Below are 27,392 nucleotides of genomic sequence, written 5' to 3' on the forward strand. Positions count from 1 at the left end.
TCTTCAATTTGTACCCAGTTTGGCATCTGGTACGAGTCTATATTGATCCAGTGATGGAGTGTTCCAAGGGTGTAGGCTCTCTGGTACAACTTTATATTGGGGAGACCAAGGCCCCCATTGTGGAACTGGACTCTGCAGAACATTTAGGAGATGTTAGCCCTAGTGCCCTCTGCCCATAAGAATCCATTAAATATGTTGCGTTTTGCGCTGAAAGAGATTTTGCAGGAGGCGGCAATGGGAGCATGTTGAAAGGATAATGCCGATCTGGCAGCAGGGTCATGTACACTGCTCCAATCTTTCCTCAGAGGGTTAGATTTAACATGGACTGTTTCCTGCATAGGGTCTTAATTTCAACGAGTTTTAAGTATGCGTTGGTCGCTAGGGCTTGGTGTGTGTCTACTAGCGTGGATCCCCAAGAACTTCAACCTCTCTTTTGCCCAGGTAAACTGCCCCATTGGAATAATGGGAAACAATGATGGGGAACACTTCAGTCTTAGAGCTGTTAACCATGAAGTTAGAAACACTCACAAATCCTTCTGAATTGCTCATCACGTATCTGTAGGAGTTTTTAGGGTCTGATAACAGCATTTATAGGTAATCTGCATAGAGCGGTTCCTTGGAAACACACTCACCATATTGAATCCCCTTTATCTTTTCGTTCAGTCTCATCACTATAGCTAGAGGCTCAATAAAGATTACATCAAAAAGGAGGGGCGACAGTGGGCAGCCATGCTATGTCTCCCTCTCGATGTAGATGTTGCCCCATTCACTGTGACCTGTGCCCAAGCTTTACCATACAAGGTGTCAAATAAGGCCAGGAATCTTAGGCCACAAATACTTCTCCACCACAACTGTCTAAGGTAAACGTGGTCTACTCTGTGGAAAGCTTTTTCTGCTATCTCAGCTATGAGACAAGTTTGTTTTTGTGGATATTCCTGAGCATAATCCTTACCAACAGTCTGGTATAGATGTTGACCAGGAGTCGTGCTTCTGCATTTAGAAGAGATATTGGTTGGAAGGTTTAACAATTAATGCAGAGCTTCCCAGGTTTTGGTTTACAGTTAGAAGTACCAGATGCATCGTCTCGGCGATGACCCTTTGCTGAATGATGAGGTTTTTGCCGAACAGGGGAGAGCTGTGTGCCAAATGTCTGGTAGAATTTAATAGGTTGTCCATTGGGACCCAGGATCTTCCCTGTCTGCATTAGTCCCGTGGCCTCCAAAATGTCATCTGTACTACTTGCCATGTCTAGTGCCTCAGATTCTCCTGCGGATGGCTCAGGGTGCTCTATTTTTCCCCCAGCAAATTCTCTCTGCTCTGTGATGATCGGTCAGTCTTCAGTCTTATCTTCAGAGATCCCTGTAAAATGCCATAAAGGCCTTACTAATTTCTTTTTTTCCTTCTTAACAAGTCCCCAGTAAGCACAATAGATGCAACTCCCTGCACTCCTCATCTTTCTTTAAGCGACTCGCCAACTAGGAACTCCATATTCTCAGAAGGCCTGCCTTGAGTATAACGGGCCTTATTCTGCCTGTTTGTTCAGCTTATGGTCCAGGGAGCTTCTCGTTCCCCTTAGTCCTTACTTAGAACGGTCAGTGGTATCATCAGTGTTTGCTTGCTCCGGGCTGCAACGTTCTGCTTCCAATAAATGTAATTCACGTCCCCTTAATTTGCACCTGTGCTATGCAGAACTGATGATTTTACTTCTGATGGCCACTTTCAGGGCATCCCAAAGGACAAACCCATCAGACACTGATCCATCATTAGAGGTTAGACTGTGTCTTTTTAAAATTTACTCCACAAAGGCAGCATTAGCCAAGATGAACCCTCTAGTCTCCCATTCCCTCCCTCTCCCTGGCAGGCTGATGAGCAGTCTAGGGGGTGTTCCATGTCTGCATGGTCTGAAATGGTCTGTGGTCACTACATTCCCCATCTCTCTTCCAAAGTGTCTCTGAAGAGATCCCTGGAGACAGGTGGATGTGCAAGGATGTCTGATAGGGGTTCAAGTGTAATGTCTAAGGTTTCCTAATGCGTTTTCTATCCGCCAAGTTCTATTCCAAGTCAGGCACACCTAAGCAAGTCAGTCATTAATTCCTGGCCATCTCCTGCACGTATGAGCCAGAGTCCCCTGTTTTACCCAAATCACCATCTGGCAATGTATTGAAGATCCTGCCCAGAACTACATCTCCCTCTCCTAGGCCTATGAGAACCTCCTTGATCTTCCTGAAAAAGATTACCTGGTTAACATTTGGTGCATATATGTTTATCAAAATCCTTATCTGTGGTGATCTAGCTTTACCTGGAAAAGTTATGTTTAAAGTGACTTATGCCTGCATCATAGATGATAAAAGTTATTCCTACCCCTTGGAAGCAGAAGCAGTGTGAGCGAGCTTTATTTCATGTAGGAGGGCTGTTGTTGATCATTATTTCTATTACAGTGGAATTTCTCAATTACTGCTATACTCGCTCTACTATTAAAGTTGCTCAATTAGGATTCTCAATAAATCCAGATTGCAATGTTTATTAACTCGCTGAACCCTCTTGCATGCCACTGGGCTAGCAATACTGTAGTATGCACCAGCGACTTCGAAGGACACATGCATCTGATCATGTGCCACATATGATCCCAACATCTGTGACGGCGTTCAAAACAACAGTGTCGTCCGGCCACCAAGTAATAGCATGTTTTGTGAGATTATAATGAAATGTGTGTAAGGATATCATTCTGGAGGGTTGTAACTCATCCATTATTTTGCTTAGGTTGGCCGGGAATATCGTGTGCAGAAAGCCTTATCTTCAGCTGGATTTCCAGTGCCTAAACCCTTACTCCACTGCCAGGATGCTAAGGTGATTGGAACCGAATTCTACATCATGGAACATGTGCAGGTAAGTGTGTATCGCTTTCTCTCTCACTGGTTCGTCCTCACATTTCAGATGATGTCTTGTTTCACTTGTTGGAAAGCGACACATTAGTGCTACCTGCGCCATTCGAGGCGTCCCAGTTTGAAGTCATTGGATATGTGATCTCATTGAATCAGAAAGGCGGGAAGGTCTGGCGCTGGGCGCAATTTAGCCAGTCATAAACAACCGTATTTCAGAATGAATTCCCTAAAACCATGCAGACCCACAACGCCTCCAGTACAGTTCATGAAACTGATGCCACATCAATGCTGGTCAAATATCTCCCAGTAAAACAATGTATACTGCAGTGTGTCACAATAATCAGGACATCGGGGAAAAAGTAGACCATGTGTAAAATCCACTAAGTTGTAGTATGGAAATAAACAATTATAAATTAGCTTTACAATTCGGGCTCCGTTGATACTTTTAGACGGACACTTTTATTTTTTAAAGCTCTCCTCAAGTGGTTGCAGGGATGTCAGCGAGCAGCAAAAAGCAAAGTGCAGACTTGCATTGCGCAAAATTCAACCTACTGGTTAAAAGGATTACAATGTTTTTAATAAGGGACTGCATAAACTGGACAAAAAAAACGAATGCAGTAAATCTTCTTTAGGTGCAACGCAGAGTGGGCAGCTGTCAATGATGACCATCTTGCAATTACCGCTTTAACATAAGTGCACCTGATGAATCACAATCGTGTTAATAACCGGGAATATGATCCGTGGTTAAAATCACATGCATGCGATTTTGGGACTAATGGATGGGTGTACCCCAAAGTTCGCGGGAACCTGGGGTCAAATAGAGCAAGGAAAAACTGGCAGGTGTCGTCTCACAATGTATTATTATTTTGTTTCAACGCGGCACCTGTTGACACAACGTTTTAAATGTGTTGTCTGTAGGCTCGGAGGCTAGTAGCCAGTCACATCATATTAGATCATGAATATTATTTCATTTATTGTCAAGACCAACATACTCGTAACACGCAAAAACTTATGCAATCCATAAACAATGCATAACACAATATACAACACATATAAAAACAATGACCCAAGTCATCATTGTGCAAAGACAGCAATAACGTGCCACAAAGCGAAAAACATAAGCACATGTCTCAGTTCATATACGAGACCATTGTCCGTCGTATTTTAAATCTTGTGTTTTGTGCAAAAAACAGCAGAAATGGTGCAAAATATCCCCAACCCAGAACGCATACAGGTCCTACTATTTAGGCCTCATGTTCAACCAGTGTGGCTCAACACTATGGTCAGTAGTGGCCATTCCCTATGGTTTAATGTCACACCATCCATAGTGGACAAGAAGTCAACGATGAGGTGCTTATGAGTGCTTGCAAACCTTTTCCTCTAAAGTCCCCGTTTTATATGATGATTTCGAAAACCATCCTTCAATAAGCAGTTCCGATGGAAAAAGAAGCCACTCTGCTTCCTCTCTTATTTCACTTCTAGGTAGAGGCGGTGGCTGATAAGGGGAACCATAATTCGGTGTCCCTCGTATGAATAATATGAATAATAAAAACAAAAAATACAAATAAAACTGAAATCACCTTCTAGTACAAGGAAAAAGTATATTGATTGATTGCTTGATTGGGTGTTTATTATGTGCTTATACACAAGTGTTTCAAAGTGCAACCATGCATGGAAGTGGGAGACATAGGGAAGACCCGACAAACGATTTTACTCGGCATGGTACATTGAGATCATGCAGGTGCAGGGAGCGCGTGGGTGGGTGGTCAATAGGGACCATGTGCGCCCAATGCCGTCAGAGCATGGGTTAAGTACAGAGAGATACCACTCTCATGGGTCGTAACCGAAGTGCAGTAGTGCAGCGGCAAGAGCAGGGCCTTGGGGTAGGTGCAGGAGACTGGTGAAGAAAGCTTGGGACCTGTGAGGCTCGGAAGGTACACCAGGCAGCCAGTCAGTGAAACTGAGCAGAAGTAGAGGAGAGAGAGCGACGGAGCAGAAAGAGGTGGTTAGCAGTAGAGAGGGAGAGAGAATGAGGAGGCGAAGAGGAAAGTCTTGAGGAGTTTCCAGAACTTAAGGAGATCTGGCTCAAGACAGAGAGAGGTAGGGATGCTGTTCCAGGGGGAGGCACCTGCAGTCGATAAAGATCTCCCCCCCCCCCAAGTCTCTGCTTGGAGAAGCGGCTCACCCGCAGAGAGTTGGAGGAAGACGAGCAGAGGGCTCGGGAAGGAGTGTATTTAGGAAGAGAGTGTTGCAGATAGTGTGGGCCCAGGCCCCAAAAAGCCTTGTGGACAATGCAAAGGATCTTGAACTTAATCCTTGCAGCCACAGGGAGCCAGTGAAGGGATTTCAGGCCTGGAGAGATGCAGTCCCTGGTCTTGAGGCCAAGGATAAGTATTGCGGTTCAGTTCTGGATGAATTGATGAGGACGGAGGATGGAAGAGGGAAGGTTGAGAAAGAGGCTGTTGCAGTACTCCAGCCTAGAGAGGGCCAGGGCTCTGGCGACAGTGAGCCTCTGGGGGAAAGTGAGAAAAGGTAGAATACTTCTGAGAAGGTGCATTTGGTAGTGGGACCTTTTAGAGATGTCCACGATGTGAGAGGAGAAGGAGAGAGTGCAGTCCCCCAGATTTTTTGACTCGTTGGTAGGTGGAGGTGCAGGGCCAAGGGAGGCCAGCCAGAGAGAAAGAGGTAAGGCGGGAGCAGGGGTCCCGATGAGGACAATCTCTGTCTTACTGGCATTGAGCCAGAGGTCATTTGCAGCACATCACAACTGAATTGCAGACAGTCGGGTATGAGTGAGGAAGAGGCAGAGGCCGGGCCCGAGGGTAGCTTGAAGGAGAGCTGCGTGTCATTCGCATAGCACTGTAAATTGGCAGCCAAGGTGGCTATCATACAGGCCAGGAGGGCCATGTCGCAATTGATCACTGGGGGACACTGCACATAGAGAGAGTGATGGGGGAGAGGCAGGACCCCAATTCCACCTGGGATGGGCTGTCGGAGAGAAAGGAGGTTAGCTACGCCAGGGCCTGATCAGTGATGCCCAGGGTATCACAGACGTACGATCAGGGTGTTGTGGTTCACCGTATGGAAGGCAGACGAGAGATCGAGTAGAATGAGGACAGAAGGAAAGTTAGAGTCGAGATTTGAGAGCAGGTCTTCACAGGTGTTCAGAAGGGCAGTTTCCGTGCCTCTGGATGCTCTAAAGCCAGACTGGTGGTCATGGAAGCAACCAACCGATTTAGTGTGTGAGAAATAGCCAACTTCTCACTGAGTTTGCCCAGGAAAGGAGTGATAGAGATCAGGCGATACTTTGCCGGAATGCAAGTGTCAGCAGAAGATTTTTTGAGGAGAGGGTGTATAAGGGAGTGCTTAAGAGCAGTGGACAAAACTCCAGTGGCATAGGGGAGGTTGCAGAGGACAGCCAAGGCTGCAGTGAGAGAGTCAATGTTGTCTTTGATTGCGTGTCTCGGAATCGGAAGACGTTGGGTCACAATCTCCCCAAAACCATCCGCCGGCTGAAAACGAGACGAAAAACAAAATTGGAGAAACTGAGAGCCAGATTGTTCAACAATCCAAGGCTCAAACGACAGTATTGATTCACAGAAACATCAACCTCCACAGCGGAAACCAAATACTATCCTCCTTTTCAAACCGGCCTTTAAGGCTTACTTTGAGTGTCTCTATCACCTCGGACCAAGATGACCAATTAATAACTTATGACCTTAGGACCTCAGATGAGGAAACATCGGAAGTCTGTTCGACAGAAAAAAGCACAGGACAAACTCTTAACATCTCCACGGCGGGCGAATCAGATCCAAAACCAGAAAGACGTCGCGAACATGACCACTCTGATAGACAAAAGTGCCACCTTGCCAACGACTCTGTCAAAAGGCCAAGGAAACTACAAACAAACAGGAAACGAGGCCATTGGGAATGAAACTACAGACCTAAGCACAAAGGCCCGACAAAAACAAAATTGACTCCAAATAAAATATATACGAAAAAACAAAGGAAATTGGGACCCAAAAACCAAGGAAGCACAAAGAACCTCCCAACTCCCTTAATATCATCCTCTCTTAAGGAATATTTTCTGAACCAACATAAAAGGAAGCTAGATCAAGATTCAGAACTTTCTGATGCAGAGATCCTGGAGGCGGTCCAAGACCCCTTACTTGTAAGCAAAGCTAGAAAGACCGACCAAAGTCTACCAAGGCAAGACCCAAAATCCCAAGCCTCAGCCCAAAAAGAAACAACTACAAAAAAAATGACAAGGATTACACCCCAGGACGGTGGCACAGAGATGCCCCCACAGCCTCCAACTACCTCAAGCCCCCAGAGTAATGACGAGAGCTCACTGGGACCAAAGATAAATGAAACACCAGCGACTTGCGGGGCTCAGAAAGTAGCCAGTCCTCTTTTTCCAAGCATGCCTCTGGAAGTCCGGTGCTCTCCAAAAAGGGCAATGGAACCAAGCGAAGACAGACACGCATGGACAAAAGCCCATCTACCAGAACCCTCACAATACCCTAAAGGTCGAACAGCAGAGGAAGACAGGCGCACTCAGGACCCACTACTGCCCACAGACAGAAGAAGTATGGACAGACCCTCTCCCTACATTGGTGACAAAGGCTTTCACACACCGGTCACCAGTCGAAGACTTAGTGAAATATCAGCTACGACACAGAAAGACTCCCCTAGCAAAAAAATAGATGTGCTACAAATAATGTCATCTTTCACAATTCCTCTAAATCCCTTTGCCAAGCTCTATGAGTCTATCAACGAAACTCTCAAAGATAATACCTCCATGTCAGCGGCAATGATAGAAAAACTGACCTTTATCGAAGGTTTCATAACAGCTTTAGATAAGAAAAACACGTCGTCACAAGCAGCTATGGAGAAAGAAATTGCCAAATTAGAAGCCCAACTTAGGGAAATGCAGAACCCTGCTCAACAGTCACTATCGACAATCTCTACAGCCTCGCAGACTGCCGAAGGGCAAATCCATAAAGACTTAGCCCCCATTTTCGGAAGGAAAGCTTCAGGGATATTATCTGCAACCATTCGATTCAAGGAAAAAAAATGAGCAAACTGAGTGGGAGCTGAAAAAAACTCAATTAACGCAAACTACACAAATCAAAAACACATCTAGACTGGAACTAAAGAAAATTGAAGAAAAGACACCCCGGCCAATGTTGGTTTTGGGTCCGGGCTCAAAAAGAAAGACACGAAGAGCGAAAAATAAAGACGACTGAACACTCTCCACCTACGCCATCTGCTAACCCAGATCACTATCGTCTGCCTACATCACCCAAAATGATCGAGGAATTTCAAGAAAATTGTGATCTAATGAATTTGTCCCAACATCATGACAACGAAGAAGATTCTCAAATCATGACGATTTCACACCAACCAGAATCCAAATCAGCTTTAAAAGATGCATCAAAAACCATCCTAGCAAACGATTCTGAGGAAATAGAGGATGCTAAAGAAGCTCCAAGACAAAGACATTGGAGAGAGGAGGACTTCAAGAACCAAGCAGAGCCTAAAGATAGGCAAAAAATGAGCTCGAAAGAGCAAGGACAAAACAGGACGATATCCCCAGAAATACAAAATGAACAACGTGAGCTCCCCAGAATGACCGCGAAGCATGCAGGTAACTCATGGGCGCCAAAAGGAACCAAGGAACTTGACACAAAACTTGAAGGAACTACAGTTTATAAAATGGAACAAGTGTCAGCAAAAGAAGCTTACATAGTCCTAAATAGAAAAATGGTCCTCAAAACTGTAGAAAAAGTCAAGAAACTAAACCACCTGACGACCAACGATATCAAATTAGTTGAACCATATCATCGAGATCATAGAGCGAAAGCTTTCATTCATGTAAGAAATGAAGCACTTGCAGACATCCCCTCAGAGGTCCATAAAGATCTATGTAAACTAGGATTTAATCTGACCCTGGTACCTAAACAGGCCCGAAAGCTGCCCAGAAAAGAAATTCGGAAGAGGGCTTCCCCGACAAGAGTTCATTACATCTCAAAAACAGAGTCACTCTATAACCAAAAGCGCTGGCAAGACTCAGCAAGGAACACAATTACTAGACACCAGCGCCCGAGCAATGACTATGATCACGTCGATCGGAGAGAAAAGGACAAAAAGTCAGGATCTTCACCAAAGTGGGAAAATACTGGACGGACCGAGCATCATAGATTCAATTATAAAAACATTCAGACACCGAGACATAGAATCAACTCTACAGACAAATGGGACAACGCAACAAAAAGTCAAATGTGTCAACAGAAACAAAAAATCTCAGAGGGACCGTGGAAGTGGCTGGCGGACATGTTTAGCTGATCCAACAAGAAATAGCAGCGAACTGGAAGTCCTCTGGAGCTCCCGGTGTCTACAGCGAAACTGGCCCCACAATCGGCCAATAAAGACCTGATTATGGCATCATGGAACACTAGAGGCTTCAACCACCTGACTCGTCCGAGCGACATAAATTTAGGAAGCTTCGACATCCTATGTTTATAGGAAACGTGGCTGTCAGATCCCCCGACACTTGATGGATTCACATTAGACATCTCTCCAGCCTGTAAGTCACTTATGGGAAGGCCTTCTGCGGGTCTTCTAACGGCAATCCGCATTGGCTCAGGTATCACGCCAAAAACAAAAATCATCGAAGCCTTGGCACCTTGACATCATGGCAGCGATACAGCCCTGAGCAGGCTGCATGGATCACCCCAGATCTTGCGATAATAAACTTCTATTGGAACCCGGAAAGAACAACTTCAAAAAAATTCTGCAACGCAGTAGCGGACGCAATTGACACCATCACCGCAGACTTCGAAATTGCCAACTTCATAGTTTGCGGTGATTTAAATGCCAAATGCAAAACTTCGGCAACTTCTGAAAAAACAATCTCAAACAACTCTTTGGCAGAAAAAAGGGGTTTGGCGTGGTCTAAACTGATGAAATCAAGAAACCTTTACAACGCAGCTACGATAAAAGACTTTGAACCCCAGATTCCAACATGGGAAAGAGACAGATCCTGTGCTACCCTGGACTATATCTTTGTAACTGAAGGTCTGATCCCCCTTGTTTCATCCTTTAAAGTTGTGAAAACTCTAGAAAGCGACCATAACTTGCTAAAACTAACGTGGGGTGCATACATACCGGAAAAGCTTACATACGCTTTAGAAGTAGAGCCAAACATGCAACAGTCTAGATTGCGCCTGACGGCTGACAACATCAAAGCCATAAAGGATAGCCTGACCACAGACCATCAGTTCAGAACAAACACCCTACCTGCTAAAAGACTAGACTACATTCCTCTACTCCTGCCCCATAGGGTGGCCTTTTCAGGAAAAAAGTGCAAGAAACCCGTGCACAAGCATACTTATGACCGGCTGGTGGTAACAAAGAGACGAGAAGTAAGGAACCTGAAAAACTTTGCACTAAAGCATCAAACAACAGTGGCATGGGCTGAATTCAGAAAAGGCGCAAGCCACTACAAATCGTGGATAAAACATCACGCAGCAAGTCTTTATCAGAATGATGCAGAGACCATGCAGAAGTCCCTTGCTTCAAAAAACACAAGAGACTTCTTGAATGTTTTAAAAACCATCAATGGGCTGAATGCCCCATCAATAGCAAATGCAGTATCGGAACAAAATTGGATGTCGTTTTTTAGTGCCCTTTTTGAAGCCCCTGCTGCGTCCACGGCTGGAAAAATTGATCACTCTGAAAATCACTGGATCCAACTGGCTGACGTGGAAGACATTCTGAGAGTAATAAAACAACTGAAAACCTCAAGAGCCCCGGGCCCCGATGGTCTTTCTAACATTGACATCAAAAAACATCCAGCTGATTGGGCTGCAGTTATAAAAGAAATTCTCATACATTGCCACAAAACCAAACAGATCCCGGCAACTTGGACAGGGGCGATACTGGTCCCAATTTTCAAGAAGGGGTCCAGAGAAAATCCAGCAAATTATAGACCCATTGCATTGTATTTGCGACTCTACTACGAACGCATTTTCAGAAGTGGGCTAAAGCTTCCCCGGCGTCTGACATCTTTCAGACAGGCTTCCAGAAGGGCACAGGGACCATGATTAACATCCTGATATTAAACATCATCAAGGCAAGGGTGAAAGCAGGTGCTCCTAAAGTTCACTTGGCCCTGGTCGACCTATCAAAGGCATTTGATATGGTGGACCGCGAGAAACTCTGGGGAAAAACTGAAAATCTGGAATTGCCCAACCTCAATCCTGGATCCAATCATGACTTTACACACTCAAACCTCTGTGCGTGTTCGTCTGAATCAGCAAGGTCACTTATCTAGCAAAATCTTGACCAACCGGGGGGTAAAGCAAGGTTGCCCCCTGGCGCCAGCACTGTTTATTGCCTTCATAGGCGATTTCCAGTACACCGAGGAGAAAATTTGTTCATTTCCACCCAAGGTGGGTCTGTCAAAAGTGCCTAGGCTATGGTACGCGGGCGACCTGATCCTTATGGACCAGACAAAAATTGGTCTACAGCGACAATTAGCAAATCTCTCTGCCTACATGAAAGAAAACAACCTAGAAATCAATATTCAGAAAACAAAAATCCTGCTCTTCACCAAGTCAACAGCTGACCGCTAAACTACTGCAGCCTGGTTTCTGGAGAACAAGAAACTAGAAGAGGTCAACAAGTATAAATATCTTGGGGTGTGGATAGACAATTCTCTGAAAGAAAACACCACTACGGAGGCTCTGTGGGACAAAACAAAAAACCTGACAGCTCAATTGAAAGCCGTCGATAGAAAATTTGGAAAGTTTTCATGGATTCCAGCTCTAAATTTCTAGAAGTCGAAAATAGTCCCTGCTCTAGCGTATGGAATGTGTGCAAACCTAAGCCTCTCAGAAGATCTATGGCAAAAGCTAGAAGGTTTTGTGTGGAAGACGGTACTGACCCTCCCTAAATCAGCATCTTTGGTGGCGATCCGTCGTGACCTCGGTCTCGCGTCCCTTGCTGCATCAGTGGAGCAAGGTGCTCTCCAGTTATTTAGAAAAATTGTCTCCCCAGACGCCCTCCCCATCTTCCAGGTGGTAGCACAAGAAATCCAAAAAGGAGGGTGCAAACTATTAACTGCTTGGGTGAAGAAACGGAAAGACAAACTGGATGAGATAGCCTGCTCGGAAGAACTCTTAATCTCAAATCCTAGGAGAGTAAAAGAAAAAATAGTGCAACAAGACTGGATCCTGACAAATGAAAAAATTCTGACACATAAGCTACTCATCTTCCGCTTGGACGCAATAAACCAAAAGTGCCATTAAAATACTGCGACAAATTCCCTGAAAAAGCTTTGAGGAAAACGTTCATGCGAGCACGGCTAAACATCCTACATACAAGAGAAATTCTGGCCATCAGATTAAAATCTACAACAGCTTCATGTCATCTATGTGAAAACGCTGATCAACTTGAAACTGTCAGACATCTTTTGATATCTTGTCCTGTATTGTCTTCAGAAAGAGAGGCATACTTGACACCGCTAATATCTTATCCTTCGACAATAAGTGAAGAGACTGGCTGGTGTCGGCTTATTTCTGGCGATTGTACCAGATGGTCGAGGGCCGCAGCCAAACCTTTGGACATTGCCTTAAAAAAAAGTAACTCTGGGAAATCACAATTGCCATAGGGCCATGGTTCAGTCTGAGGACTACAATGTACAAACCGGTATTTGTCCTTGGCCTTATCAAGAACGAAAATCGAGAGCGGTATCCCAAGTAGCCTCATAAGAACCATTCGCAAACTAACGCAAAGATATATTTTGTAAAAATCTTTTATTGATTAAACACAAATAAAATAAAAAAAAAAAAAGAAGGTGGTCAGCAGGAGTGAAGAGCTAGGAGAGAGGGAGAGCCTGCAGACCAGGCACTCAAAGAATGAGTAGGCCTGAGTGGGAATGACTGACACAAAAGCACATTATTAAGGAGCTTGCCAACCCTCCTGCAGTCTCTACCTCTCCTGTCCCCTCCCAGGCCCTCTGCACTGCACTGGCCTCTCGCTTCATCTCAAAAACTCAGGACATCCTGTCCTCACTCTCCTCCTATCACCTCCCTCCCTCTCTTCCAGGCTCTTCCTCTGGCCCTTCTGCAGCCACCCCTCCTCCCTCCTTCTCTGCCTTTCCACTTTTTTCTGCTGACGAGGTTTCCAGACAAGTCCGATCTATGAAAGTCTCGTCTAAACAGGTTCACCCCTGTTCCTCCAAAACTATCAAGGACCACCTCGACTCCCTGGCTCCTGCCCTGGCTGACTTTTGCAGCCACTCCTTCGCCTCTGGAGTCTTCCCATCCCCCCTCAAGCACTCCCTTGTGCACCCTCTTCTCAAGAAACCCTCTTCCGACCCCTCCTGCCCGGCTAACTATCGCCCAATCTCCATCACTCCCTTCCTGGGCAAGCTCCTGGAGAAACTGGCCATCTCCCAGCTTAACCTCCATGCTGAAACTGTTGGTAGTCTCCATGACCATCAATCTGGCTTCAGAGCGGCCAGAAGCACGGAAACTGCTCTTCTGAACATCCGTGAGGACCTGCTCTTGAACCTCGACTCCAACACTCCATGTGTTCTCATTCTGCTCGATCTCTCTTCTGCCCTTGACACTGTCAACCATGCCATCCTGCTCAACCGTCTCTGTGATAACCTGGGTATCACTGGTCAGGCTCTGGCGTGGCTGACCTCTTTCCTTTCCAATCGACCCTCCCAGGTCCAACTTGGGTCCTTCCTCTCTGACATCTTTTTCACCACCTGTGGTGTTCCCCAGGGATCTAATCTCTCTCCCTGGCTGTTCAACCAGTATCTGGCACTCCTTGCCCACCGCATCGCCGCTCTCTGCCCCTACTTTCAGTGCTATGCGGACGACACCCAACTCATTTTCAGGCTACACTCGGCCTCCTCCTCTCCTTCCCTCATCTCTGACTGTCTGTCTGCCATCCAGGAATGGTGTGCCGCCAATGACCTCTGCCTTAATGCTAGTAAGACTGAGATTCTACTCATCGGCACACCCATTCCCTCCTTCCCTGTAGCTCTCTGGCCAGCCTCGCTTGGCCCTCCTCCTGCTCCTACCTGCAAGGCAAAAAACCTCGGGGTCATCTTCGACTCCACACTCTCCTTATCTCCTCATATATCTGACGTCTCTAAGAAGTCACACTACCAGCTGCACCTCCTCAGAGGTATTCTTCCCTTCCTCTCCTTCCCCCAGAAGCTCACTGTCTCCCGAGCCGTGGTTCTCTCGAAGCTGGACTACTGTAACAGCCTCTATCTTAATCTGCCTGCCTCCACTCTCCGCCCCTGCAACTCATCCAGAACAGAACTGCGAGACTTGTCCTTGGCCTCAAGCCCAGGGACCGTATCTCTCCAGGACTGAAATCTCTACACTGGCTCCCAGTGGCTGCGAGGATTAAGTTCAAAACCCTCTGCATTGTCCACAAGGCCCTCTGGGGTCTGGGGCCTAAATACCTTCAACTCTCTCTTCCTAAATATCTTCCTTCCCGAGCCCTTCGCTCATCCATCTCCAACTCCCTCAGGGTCAGCCGCTTCTCGAAGCAACGAGCTGGGGGTAGATCTCTCGCCGTGGCAGGGGCCTCCCTCTGGAACAGCCTTCCTGCCTCCCTGAAACTTGAGGAGAACCATCTCCGGTTCAGGAAGCACCTCAAAACCTTCCTCTTTGCTTCTGCTTTCTCTCTCCCTCGCCCCTGCTAAATTCTCAACTGAATCTGCACCTAATCTGCAACTGGGCCACTCTCACCGACCTCGGTCCTGGGCCCAGCCACTCTCCTCTTGCACTGCCTCCCTGGGAACCCTGCACTGAGGGACTGTTTCTGTATCCATACAGCCCCCCCTTTCCCAGCACTTGTCTGCACTTACCTTGCACTTGCCATCAGCTGGCCCTATTTATTTACTTTATTCTACTTACTTGTACTGCACTTCCCCCCTCCCCTTCCCCTTGCACTTTTCCCTTCCCCCTCCACCTCCACCTGCACTTGCGCGGTCTGATTGACACCTGGCCTAGTAGGATCGTTGTCTGTCTTCCCCTTGTTCCCCCCTCCCTGCCTCGTCGCGCCTTGAAACACTTGTGTATAGGCGCATTACAAATGCCATATCATATCATATCATATCATTATGTCATGTATCCATTTAGTGGTCTTCAGAGAGGACCATGTTGAAAAGCTCTTACATCTTCCGTTCCTTTGCAGGGCGTACAGGAAAGGGTGGGTGGTTCAAATCTTTGAGTGAAGGCAAAGGAAGATGAATGGGATGGTGGCTGTAGTGATTCAGGATGCTAGAGTCCCACAGACCTTAAAGCCAACACCACGGCCCAAGCCTTCCATGATATGCACCTCACCCAACTTGTTACTGCCCCCCCCCACACACACACACACACACCAAAGGGCGGACAATTGACTGGATCTTATCTACTTATGCCTCCATCGACATCTCAGGCATCAGCCCAGTGCCATGGTATGACCACCACCCGATTGATTTCAAGCTACACCATGCTAACCCCACTGAACCCTCATCCCTAGTGCCAACACAGATCATGGCCAGAAGCACTAGGAAACTCACCCATGACACACTCAAACGTACCCTTCTTGCCCTCCGTACTCACATCACATTGCCACCAGTGCATACTCTCCACGCTAGATCACCACGCCCCACTCAAAAACAAAACTGTAAGACCCCTCAAGGCCTCAAAGCCCTGGTTCACAGAAGAAGGTGTCTCCCTTCGTAGAAAGAAACGTGCCATTGAACACTCACACAAGAAACAACCCTCTGCGTCCACTGCCTCCCTCTTTGCCACAGCCTGTAAGGCTTACAAATCAGCTATCTTTGCCATCAAAGCCTCCTTCTATGAGAAAAGAATCACTAATGCCAGATCTATTTCTAAGGAGTGTGTTGCCATCCTGATAGAGCTCAAAAATCCAGGTGTACCCATCGGAAAAACTAACGTAGACAAGGATTTGGTGTACTACAATCCAAACTGCCCTCTCCAATAAAATGTATTCACTATGCACCAAAATCATTTCCAAGAAAACCTCACTAGCTGTCGAAGCCCCCCCTACAGACCCTCCCCCTCTCAACCAGCCAGCACAGCCCCAATATACAGACTAAGTGACACCCCTGCTTCTCCTCCTTCTTTGCTGTCACCCAGGACATGGTGCTAGACACTATCCAAACCCTCAAACCTTCCAATTGCAAGGGAGACACCTGCCCTGCACACATCATTAAACTCTCTGCACCCAGTCTTACCCCCATAATTACTGACTTTGTCAACGCTTCCTTTGAGACTTGTGCAGTACTGACCATTATCAAGGCAGCATGGGTCAACCCACTCCTAAAAAAAACTTTTCTGGATCCTACTGTACTCACTAACTACTGACTAATCATTATATTACCCTTTTTTCTCATATTTCTTGACATTAAAATTCCAGCATTTCCTGGAGCAATGCTCCCTCCTCGGTTTCAGACAGTCAGGTTTCTGACCAAAACACAGTACCAAAACGGCCCTCCTTGACCTGAAATTGCAGCTTGACAGTATCTGTGATAAAGGTAACCTAGCCATCCTGATCTTCTTAGACCTGTCTGCTGTATTTGACTTAGTTGACCATGACCCCCTGTGCCAAAATCTCTCCTCCCACTTTCACTTTTCGACTGAGGCAGTCCGATGGATCAAATCGTTCCTTAGTGACAGTACCTCCTAGAATTTTCATTGACTCCCACTCCTCTGATCCTATCCCAGTCCCTTCTGGTGCACCCCAATGCTCCTGTCTCTCCCCCACATTCTACAACACCTATACTAAGCCTCTCTTTGACATTCTTGACTCTCTGTATCACCTATACCAACTTTGCAGATGACACACAAATCCTCATCCCACTTTCTGGTGAACACACTGCAGACACAACGACCATCAAAATGTTGTCTGTACTATCCAGAGTTGGATGGCCACACATAACCTCTGTCTCAATGACGAGAAGACAGAGTTTCTCATTTTAGGCTCCCCCATCTCCTTAAATCTCTCGACACCTTGTACTCCTCTTTCATCATCGATGGAACTACCATCCCTGTGACCAAACATGCTACAACCCTTGGAGTCTATCTTGATGCTGATCTATTCATGACTAGACACATCAATGCACTTGCCTCTTCAACTGCCCATACTGCCAAGCTCATCTCTTAGTAGACAGTTCCTAACCCCTAACAACTGCCTTACTCCCTCAAGAGCCTTAACCATGATCAAACTGTACTATTGCAATGTCCTGCTCGAAGGCACCTCCGGTGCCAACCTTGCTAAACTTCAACTTTTGCAAAAGATTTCCCTGCGCGCAACCCTGGGCCTCTGTAAATCTGACCACATCTCTGACACGCGTCGAGAGTTTCACTGGCTACCAAAAAAAGCCTGTATTGACTTCAAAACACTTAACAACAAATTACCTCTATACTTAATCGCATCAGCAAAAAACGTCATGGTTCCTCCCTCCGCGCTTAAGCACCTCTCCCTGGCAATACCCCACTTCAGTCTTGCCAGAGCAGGAGGTGTCCGCTTCAGCACCACAGCCCCAATTCTAGGGAACACTCTACTTGCTCATATCAGCAATGAACCATCTTACCCAGCCTTCAAGAGACCGATGACAACATGGCTGTTCAATAAACATCACTAATGTCTCACCTGCAACTATTGACTATTGGCTATGTGAGTTTCCTACCACCTCCTCTTCATCGCCTGAATTGTCTTTATCCTCTCCTGACTCTGTACAAACGCTGTGATATCTTTGGGTGTGTGTGTAAAATAAGTTAAGGAAATTTCAGGGGGTTACGTTGGGTGAGAGAAGGATGGTTATAAGGAATGCGTAGGATAGACGGGAGGGCAGTGGTGTGACAGCAATACTATACTGCATCGTGAAGTCAAATACACAATGTATTTGGAACCTGCACCCTGCCCCCAGGCCCCATCCTAATAGACAAACATTGGTCGCAGGAATTTGTCAAGTCATTAAGTAACCATTAGTAATAATCATGAAAGTACAATATACAGATGGGGTGTGCATGAGATAGAATTTAGTTACAGCAAGGTTTTGTTTGAAGAGCTAGGTCCTCTTTCTTAATCTGAAAGCGACTTGGAGCATTCTGGATTGCCACCGGGATTGAGTTCCAGAGTACTGGACTATAGAATGAGAAGGACTATTTCCTAGTTTCTTGCTTGAGAGCCAGTCTAGTTTACAGTCTAGTGATGGTCTTACTGAGAGATGACCTTGTGCCATCTGATGTCTTTAGCTTGGCTTTAATGTAGGCAAGTGTACCGGCCCATTACCCATAATGAGGCCTTCGGCTGTTATTGGAACCTTTTATATTGAGTAAATGTATTTTACAGAAATTGTTTCATTTCAATGCAAATGAGAAGGATCTAAATAACGAATCCATATATTATCACACCCAACTGATTACTATGTGGTTCTCAGTAACATACATTTGAGGACCGGTTTAAAAAATAAAGTATGCCTAAACACTGTGCAAAATTTACAAAATTAAGAGAGCACGAATCGATTGGAGGTAGTCAGCATGGTATTACGTTTGTAATGGGTGGGGAAGATGAGAAATGAGCTTTAAGAGAAGAACTAAAGCAAGCAAGAGTAATAGACCGAGTGGCATGATCAGAAAGTGAATACTAGAGTTTAGAAGCAACTAATGAAAAATAATGGAGTACATACACACACCCGATACACATCCCCACACCCCGCTCCTCCTCCTAAAAGGAAAAGAGATGAGGACCGGTGGGGCAGATGTTTGTTTATTTTTATTTATTTGCATTTATAAAGCGCACTGACAGCCCAGGGGCATCGAGGCGCTGTTACAAGAGTGACTTATTTACAGGTTACGAACATTGCTACTGGTTAAATGAGGCGTAGCAAGTTTGGAGCATATTACGTGGGTGGCATCGTATATACATGACAAAGTTACATGGATGAGAAGCAGTGTTACATGCAGGACAATTCAACACATTTAGAGCCCTATGGGTAGGTACTGGGAGATTTCAGATGAACAGTCGTGTTTTGATTTCTTTACGAAAGGCTAAAGTGAAGAGTAGAGCCAGATAAGAGAAGAAAGATAAGCCAGAGGTAGGCCATGTATTAATTTAAATAAACATTAGAGGTAACAAAACTGAAGATGGACAGTAAAAGGAGCTATCCAAGCAGAGCTAACAAAACGGAAGATGGACAGTAAAAGGAGTTATCCAAGCAGAGCTAAGGAAAGTGAAACGTGCGAAAGTGGAGGGCGTAGAAATAGAAGATGGACAGTAGAATGAAACCTGTAGTGTTCTGGTGAAAGAGCATCATCCAGGAGGCCAAGAACTGGCCAGCAGGTGCCAAGTTTGCACAAATTAGAGTGAGAATCTTTGTGGAAGAGAATGTAAGAAAAGGGCGAATCTTGCAGATGTCCTAAAGTTGAAAATGGCAAGAACTACCGATAGAAATGAGCATAGGCGATGGCAACAGTTTTGGCTATTCATGTAGGCATGGGAAGGGCAGTTGCCAGGCACTGCCGTAGTGGCATTACGTGGCCATTGATGGTAGCAGGTGGAAATGGTGCGAGCACTGGGCATCTAATAGAAGTGCCAGGAAAATGTCTAATACTTATACACAAGCCAATGCTTGTTTTCAACAGGACTTATTGAAGAACACACACGGTGCTTATAAATCGTGTGGCCGAAGGTAGACCTTTAGACATTTTTATTGCACAATAACATGTTTACAGCTCCAATTAAGTCATTAACTCTCAGAACCCTGCTTTGACAAAACACTGTCAGGCACTCCAGTGCAAAGTTTGATGGAAAGGCTTGAATAAAGTGAGCTCAAAGAGTTCCCATGGGGAGGTGTTTTGGGCGGAGAGGGGCAGGAACTGGGTGAGAAAGGCCATATGAATTAGCATGGCCATAGCAAGTGAATGTGTGGGCAAATATCCAAACAAGATTTCAAGCTTTGTGTCCCGTCTCATATGCCATTTCTCCCTGTCTGTACTCTAATGCAATAGTTTTGGCTTCCAGGTGGCGCTTTAGCCACCTAATAGCCCAAACTAAAAATGGGAGTGGAAAAGTAAAGTGAGGGATCAAAGAAGAAACGTTTTGAGCGCAGAGGGGAATGAATACAAGATGGCGTACAGCCTCGGTAGAAGAAGCAGGAAAAAACATAATCTCAGTCTTGGATGAATTGAGATGGGCCGAGTGAGCAACCATCCACGATGTACTAGCCAAAAGGGTGCTGCAATCAGTTTGAGCAGCAATACAACTCTGAAGAGATAATGAAAATGATTGGTGGTTACTGACAGCAATCTGCTTGCTGAAAAGATAAGAGATGGATAAAGGTAATTGGCATTCTGTTTCTAGTGCTTGAAGCATACAATAGTTCATCTGGAGATGGGAGACCAAATGTAAATATTGAAGTTGAATTACACCATATTATGTTGGTCATTGACAAGCAGCCAGCTGGAGAGGATATACATTCTTTTGATTGCCTGTCCAGTTATTTTCCAGCCAAAACTGAGCCTAAACCATTTAAATTCCTGATTATGCAAGGGGTCAAGCTGGAGGCAGTGCTGTTGCAGTAAAGGTGTTACCAGAAATGGTCTGGCTGATCACTGCTGCAGGCTCAACATGCCAAAAGTGTCTGATCAGCCATCCCTTGGTCACTTGGGACGTATACTGTGACTTGGCAGCCTAGTGTAGGGGACAGGAGTGTGTGCAGTGTGAGTGCAGGTTTCATTAAGAGGTGCCCAGGAATAGGGCCTGGCGAATCTTTGCTTGTGCCATGGGCTCCCAAGTTATTCAAGTGGTCCTTTTTTAAACTGTAGTTTTTTAAAAACCAAATCAGAAGATAAAGGCTCACATGTAAATATATGTTCTAGAAATAAAACCCATTTGCACGAAACATTTTGTAATAATTAGATGTTAAAATCCGGGACCATGTGAGCACAATCTGCACCCCCAAATATACTCAATTGTCACTTTGTCACGAAGGCTACGGGGATCAATCAAGTAGCCAAGAGAGGAATGCTGTGAGAATTAGTTTATTTGATTTTAGTAAAATAATACAGACTGGCACAAACAACTAACAGACTGTAAATGTAATCTTAAAACAAGAGGAGTTTCCCCATAGTACTTAAAAGTAATACTTTTTACGCTGTCATCCTTTTACCCACTCCTTTTTTTATGTTCCGAATAAACTTAATATGGATTGATTGAGTAATACAGTGCTAAAGAAGACATAACTGTAAAGAATAATTCACGTTCATTATCGTATGTATATATTCAATACCTAATTTGCCCCTACAAATATTACTTCTGCATTACCCAATTTGTGAACATTTCACTCTCAATTGAAAATATAACTAGAGTCAATAGCCTCAGTTTTAATTTACTCAAACTCCTCAACTATCAGCACTTGTAACCAAGATCCTCAGGGTGACCAACACATTTGGAGACAACAAATATTTCTTTGTATGGTTAATATGTTCTAGCGCGGAGTCCGAGCATGAGTCCTAGTCTGCCCAGTCACTCTGCCTAAGAGGAGCTGCACTGACGTGAGACTTGTACACTGTGTTTGTGTTTGGCCCCTTTAACGCTTCATGCTCCACCTTAAAAGGTGTGTGTAAGCGCTGAGCGCCGCGTGGAGTCCGAGCATGAGTCCCTGTCTGCCCCAGTCACTCTGCCTAAGAGGAGCTGCACTGACGTGAGACTTGTACACTGTGTTTGTGTTTGGCCCCTTTAACGCTTCATGCTCCACCTTAAAAGGTGTGTGTAAGCGCTGAGCGCCGCGTGGAGTCCGAGCGTGAGTCCCAGTCTGCCCAAGTCCGCTACATTAGCAACGAAGCACGGCCTAATAGTCGCTGTGCACGGTGCTCATGAAAGGGGCCCCTATGGGTCCCTCGTGCTATGGAAACAAGGCATTGACCATACACAAAAAGATGCGCCAGACACGAGGTTCCAAATTCCCAATGCTAGGGTTTATTGCAAGCAAAAGATAGTATCAAGTGGCCAATTCTGATCTCACGCCCCGCGACGTGAGTTTCCTAGACCTCGAGGGACGCAAGAGAGCGAATTACGTACATCAGTTACATATATATAAAATGCATATCATACAATCAGCAAAGTCATGTTCAACACCCCTCTGTATTAAGTTCCTTTGAACTCAGGATGACGATGGACATATCCGATGAGTATGACGATTTTAATGCTTTCGATGTGTATTCTAGTAACAATGTGCAATTTAGAAAATGCGGAGGCATCTTTTAGAACACAGTGGTTCTGTTCTTGGAAGCAATCTGTACACGGGGGAAGAGCCACATTCCAAGCTTTGCTATCTATGAGGTACTATTCGTGTCCTGGGAGCCGACACGTTCTAAAGGGTTTTGCGAAGGGGGGCCGTAAGAAAAGCATAATTCAAGCCTTTAACTGTATTATTCTAACATATTCTACCATCGTACGAGACTGGCTGGCAGCTGTGAAGTGATTAAATGCCCTGCAGCTTCCTCCCAAGGCTACAGAGAGGGAGCGTGGGCATTCCTCTCTGGGCTGCTCATGAGGAGTTTCAGCAAACTCTCCAGTCCCGCGACCTTGTCCTTTCATATTAAGACAACAATGTTAACAGTTGAGCAGAGTAAGCAGAATCCGCAAGAATTGCAAGCTGCTAAGCAGTTTTTAGACAGAAAGCAATGAGCAATGAGCAATGGTTAACAAGCAAAATGGCGATTCTTGCTACATTTAAAATGGCCGCTCGTCGGTCAAGCATAGCAGTTTATATTTCTATAATTTGGTGCATAAGACGGTTGGCCCACGGCCATCAAGTTACGTCTATCATTCAAAATGAAGGGTATTCATTTTTCCAGATTGACAAACCCTCCTTTTGGCCCTGTGCCAAACGTCTTATTTATTCATTGTCTGGTGTATCTACATCTGAATCATCTCCATCATTAATGTCTATTGCCATGAATTGTTTTACTCTTTTTGTTTCCTCAGTGTCTGTTATTCCAGCCATGCGTTTGTTTTCCTCTCAACACCATGTGCATACATCCCTTATTACATCCATCAGTTATTTCAGTGCACATTATTGGTAAGCATTGTATGCAACAGCAGCATGTTATGAATATCCCGAGTACCATCATTAGTATCGAAATTAACTTCCATCCCCAAGACCGTAATAATCCCCATAACCAGGATTCTATCCCCCAACTCCCTGCTTCAGTAGAGAGTGTGGAACTTATGACATGTAATTTCCAGATCGCTTCAAATATCGTATGGGAGTAGTCATCTATATACAACCAGCATGCAGTTTTTACGAGCTTGCAAACTCCCCCACGATCAACTAATATTATATCGAGAGCCATCCTGTTTTGAAGTGCCATCAGTCTTATTCCTTTTTCTTCTAACGTCATATTCAATAAAATATCCGTTGTGGAATCTATTGTTTTTTGTAATATTCCAGACAGTTTTCTTATATTGTAAGAATTTTCTATTTGGGACAAGAACGGTATAAATGATTTGGCTATATCCATTGCTATCATTCCATCCTCACTACTCCTTTGAGTTCTACCTTTTGTTCGTCTGGCTACTTCTGCTGTCTCCAAGAGGAACACTCCTGGAAACAGTAGACCTAGGTAGCATGTACCTCCCCAGTTCCTAGGTAACCATGGATATGCTTTTTCTCCACATATAAAGTAAACAGGGTCTCCCACGTACACGGGTTCTATTTCATGTTTTAAAACCACTGTGTTCAGGCAGTTGCTTAACGTTCCTACTTTATAGGAACCCTTTTTCTGTAGACATAGGGGAGCAGTTTTGGGGCTGTGATCCACTGCATAGGCAGGGGGCACAGCATCTTTGTTCCATTCATTCCTCATCCGAAATGTCATTACTGATGTTCTTTCTGCTGGCGGGGTTGGCCTATTCTGCCTATGTAATATATCTAGTCTTGTTATTTTTCGTGTATTCTTTCTCATGGGTTCTAGTGCAAACACGCGGGCTTTTTGGAATATGGAACAACCCACCGGTCTCCTGATTACTTGCTCAAATTCATTCATATTGGTCTCATCTAGCTGACCCGTATTACTCTTGTTCCATTTCCCAAAGAACATTGCACTTAACGTTACTTCACAGGAATAAATCAATGGCAATGGCAATTGTTGTGCATACCAGCCTATCCCTTTCCCACCGTGCTGTGGTAAATGGGCGCAAACCCAGCAATCTTTTTTCTTTAACACAGCATGGGTCATGTTCATGATGAGCAACAATGTATTGTTGCCGTATCCTTCTCTATGTCTCTCTTCCATTGGGGGCAAAGTACCAGTAATTACATGAACCGGGATTTCAGTAGCTGCTTTTGGCAAAAGTGTTTCTAATGGGTGTACGTATTCCAGGAACCATAGTGTAATAGCTGTTATTGTTGGTACTATCATACTTAAAAAACATAGGACCAATGTCCAAATCAGTACCTTATTCCTTTTACCACGCTTTTTTCCTAAATTTACAGTCTCTAAATCTATTATCTATTATCTTTTCAGCAGGGGTGCAGGAGGAGGCTGAAACCGGTGTTGACTTGTTCTTCATTGTCCTTCTTCTTGCTGGCAAAGTTCGTCGTGAATGTCTCTCGTTCTTGATGCCAGAAAAGTTCAACGAAAAATATCACAGTTCAATTCTGCCAGCCTTTTTACAGCCTGGATCATTTATCCACTCCGAGCAAGATTAGATTAGATGATTTCTGAACAGTTCTCTATTGATAGAGTACTATGTGCATCCAGCTTGTCCCGCTCTGGCTTAGGACACATGTACTCTATCAGCCTTAGTACTTATGTGCGTCCAGCTTGTCCTGCTCTGGCTCCTGACACATGTACTTTTATAAGCGCACTGAGGAGCCGTGATTTTTGAATTGTCCAACTTGCACAATTCTCACACTTCTCTCCTCTACGCCCCTGGTTCCTACTTCGTCCGTGAGTAGAACCAAAGGCCAAAAAGAAAAGCACCAAAGATCTGTGGATCACTTTGCCTGTCGAGGCCGCAGATTATATCGATTCACTCCTGCTATTGTATGATCCGTGAATAGTGCCGTTGCATTTCCAGTATCAGGCTCAGTGTCAGCCTGTGGCACAATGATGGGCAGCGATGGGCGTCGTGGCAATGATGTGGTTTCTTTCTCTGGCTTTGGTGCATTCGCGAGAACTGGTGGGCGCCAAAGGGGTGCATGCGTTGTTTCTGCTCGTGTTTGCAATGCATGGTTTGTGTCGCTCGGCAGTGATGTTGTTTCCGCTGAGCAACATTGGGGCACTTTTCGCCCTTGCCCCTTACTGGCAGCATCCTCAGCTTTGTTTCGAGTTTCACTTCTCGTTTGCGCTTTGTTTCAACTTTTACTTCTCGCTCAGGCTAATGCTGTGGCACTGGACTGGCAACAGTTTCTTTCATTTCCGAGACCGTTTCCTTTCTCTGGTCATCGAAAGTTGTCAGCAGTCCTGGGAATCTTTTGGCATGTGTCACATGGATCCATGCCTTCCGTCCGTCCACTCGGATGGCCGTCTGTGTTGCCAAAAGTACTTGATAGGGGCCGCGCCACCTGGGTGCTAATGTTGTCTTCCGTTCAAAATTTTTGATTAACACCCAGCTCCCAGGCTCCAGTGAGTGCCCCGGTCCTGTATATCGCATCGGCAACGCCTCCTGCACCTGCTGATGAAATAAAACGCAAGTTTTGTATTAAAAGTCCACAGTAAGTGCTTAAAGGATAGTTCCGGGACTTTTTTTTTATTGTCCCTACGGGTCGGCCATGTGTTTGTAAGCATAAATCGGTAGATCGTAGGAAACTTTCCTATGGACCTTACCCGACTTTTCGCCCATTATCGCACTCGAAATCAGCCTCCATTTTGTGATAATCCTATCATTCCGCCGCATCGACCTGGCTCACCTGCCTTTGCGGCACTAAATCAAATCCCCCGCCCCTGAAACAGACTTTATCAAAACATTCATATTCCCCGCCTCTATCCGTGACGTGACTGAGCTGCGTAGGCAAACGCGCCCAGGAGTCTTCTACGCGACTCCACACAGACCCCGGAAATCAACACAGATCAGCTCACAATACAGCGCACCACAATTCGGAATATGAAACTGTACTTTGAAATCAAACCGCAAGATTGTAAATGTGGTAAAGTACATTTATTTGACATCAAATGTTTAGAGAATATTCAGCGATTTGCATTTTTATTTGCTCATGTTCCAAAAAGTTCGTATTGAGGAACGCGATGGTCCTTTGCTGTACACAGGGTCTTAGAGCATCTCACAATACAGCGCCACAATTCGGAATGTGAAACCGTGGTTTAAAAGCAAACGGCAAGATTGTACATTTGGCAAAGTACGTTTATTGGACATCAAATGTTTAGAGAATATTCAGCGATTTGCATTTTTCTTTGCTCTCGATCCAAATTAGTTCGTCTTGAGGGAAGCGATGTTCGTGTGCAGTACACAGGGTGTTGGTTTACGATAAAAATAAGCTCTTCGGTCGCACTGATAATCGCATGGCTGTTCCAACAACGAGGCACTAGGCCACCACAACGGTAGGTATGTTGCATCTAACCGTTAGTACCGCGTAAGGGCATACTTGTACTTGGCGATCGTCCCATAAAATGGTCAGGGTGGTAACGTTGTTCACGCGGAGAAGCAACTGGCGGCTGTAGAAGCCGTCCGCCGGTGTCCGGTACTCGTGACACAGACAGTAGTGAATGATGTACCTAAAAACATAAAAAATGAAATTAGTCTCACCATCAGATCCTTATTAAAATCATAGCGAGGACAGCGCTACTGGGTGTACACAAGTGTTTAAAGGCGTGGCGAGGCAGGGAGGGGGGGGAGTGGAGTACAAGGTAAGTAGCATAAAATAATAAATAAATAGGGCCAGCTGGTGGCAAGTGCAAGGTAAGTGCAGAACAAGTGCTGGGAAGGGGGGGCTGTAGGATACTGAGACAGTCCCCCAGTGCAGGGGTTGACAGGGAGGCAGTGCAGGTGGAGAGTGGAAGGGCCCAGGACCGAGGTCGCAGACAGTGGACCAGTTGTAGCAGGGGAGAGGGAGAGAGAAAGCAGAAGCAAAGAGGAAGGTTTTGAGGTGCTTCAGTAAAAGCAGATGTTTCTCCTCAAGATAGTGCGCGGTAGAAAACAATATGCCACATAGAACGAACAAGTACAACTGAACCCGTCTTTAAAGCCACTGTATAGTAATGAAATTGCGGTATAAACTCATCAAAAGTTACTTACATTATATTTGCATTTTCCATTGTGTCTCTGTGTAGGGCAGACCCGAAACACCACTCCTTCTTTGCCGACGTTACTTCTTCTAATGAACGTGGCTCATCGTTTCGTTTCTGAAATTTTATTCATTATCTTTTCTTAGTCTTTCAGGATGGTCCCGGCCTGTCAAGGTCAAATCACAATAGAACCTTATACTGGGTCGTG

At 45.3% G+C, this 27,392-nt stretch overlaps 1 protein-coding gene across 1 annotated transcript in view; it reads left to right on the forward strand.

Annotated features, from left to right (window-relative positions):
* ACAD11 (acyl-CoA dehydrogenase family member 11) overlaps window positions 1–27,392 on the forward strand; it is a 728,164-nt gene that overhangs the window by 148,099 nt on the left and 552,673 nt on the right. Inside the window, exon 3 of the mRNA XM_069648691.1 lies at window positions 2,761–2,886. Coding sequence (XP_069504792.1) covers window positions 2,761–2,886 — 126 coding nt within the window. The remainder of the gene's footprint in view (window positions 1–2,760; window positions 2,887–27,392) is intronic.

Source organism: Ambystoma mexicanum, chromosome 2q (assembly GCF_040938575.1).
Source record: "Ambystoma mexicanum isolate Mex_15411 chromosome 2q, UKY_AmexF1_1, whole genome shotgun sequence".
NCBI lineage: Eukaryota > Metazoa > Chordata > Amphibia > Caudata > Ambystomatidae > Ambystoma > Ambystoma mexicanum.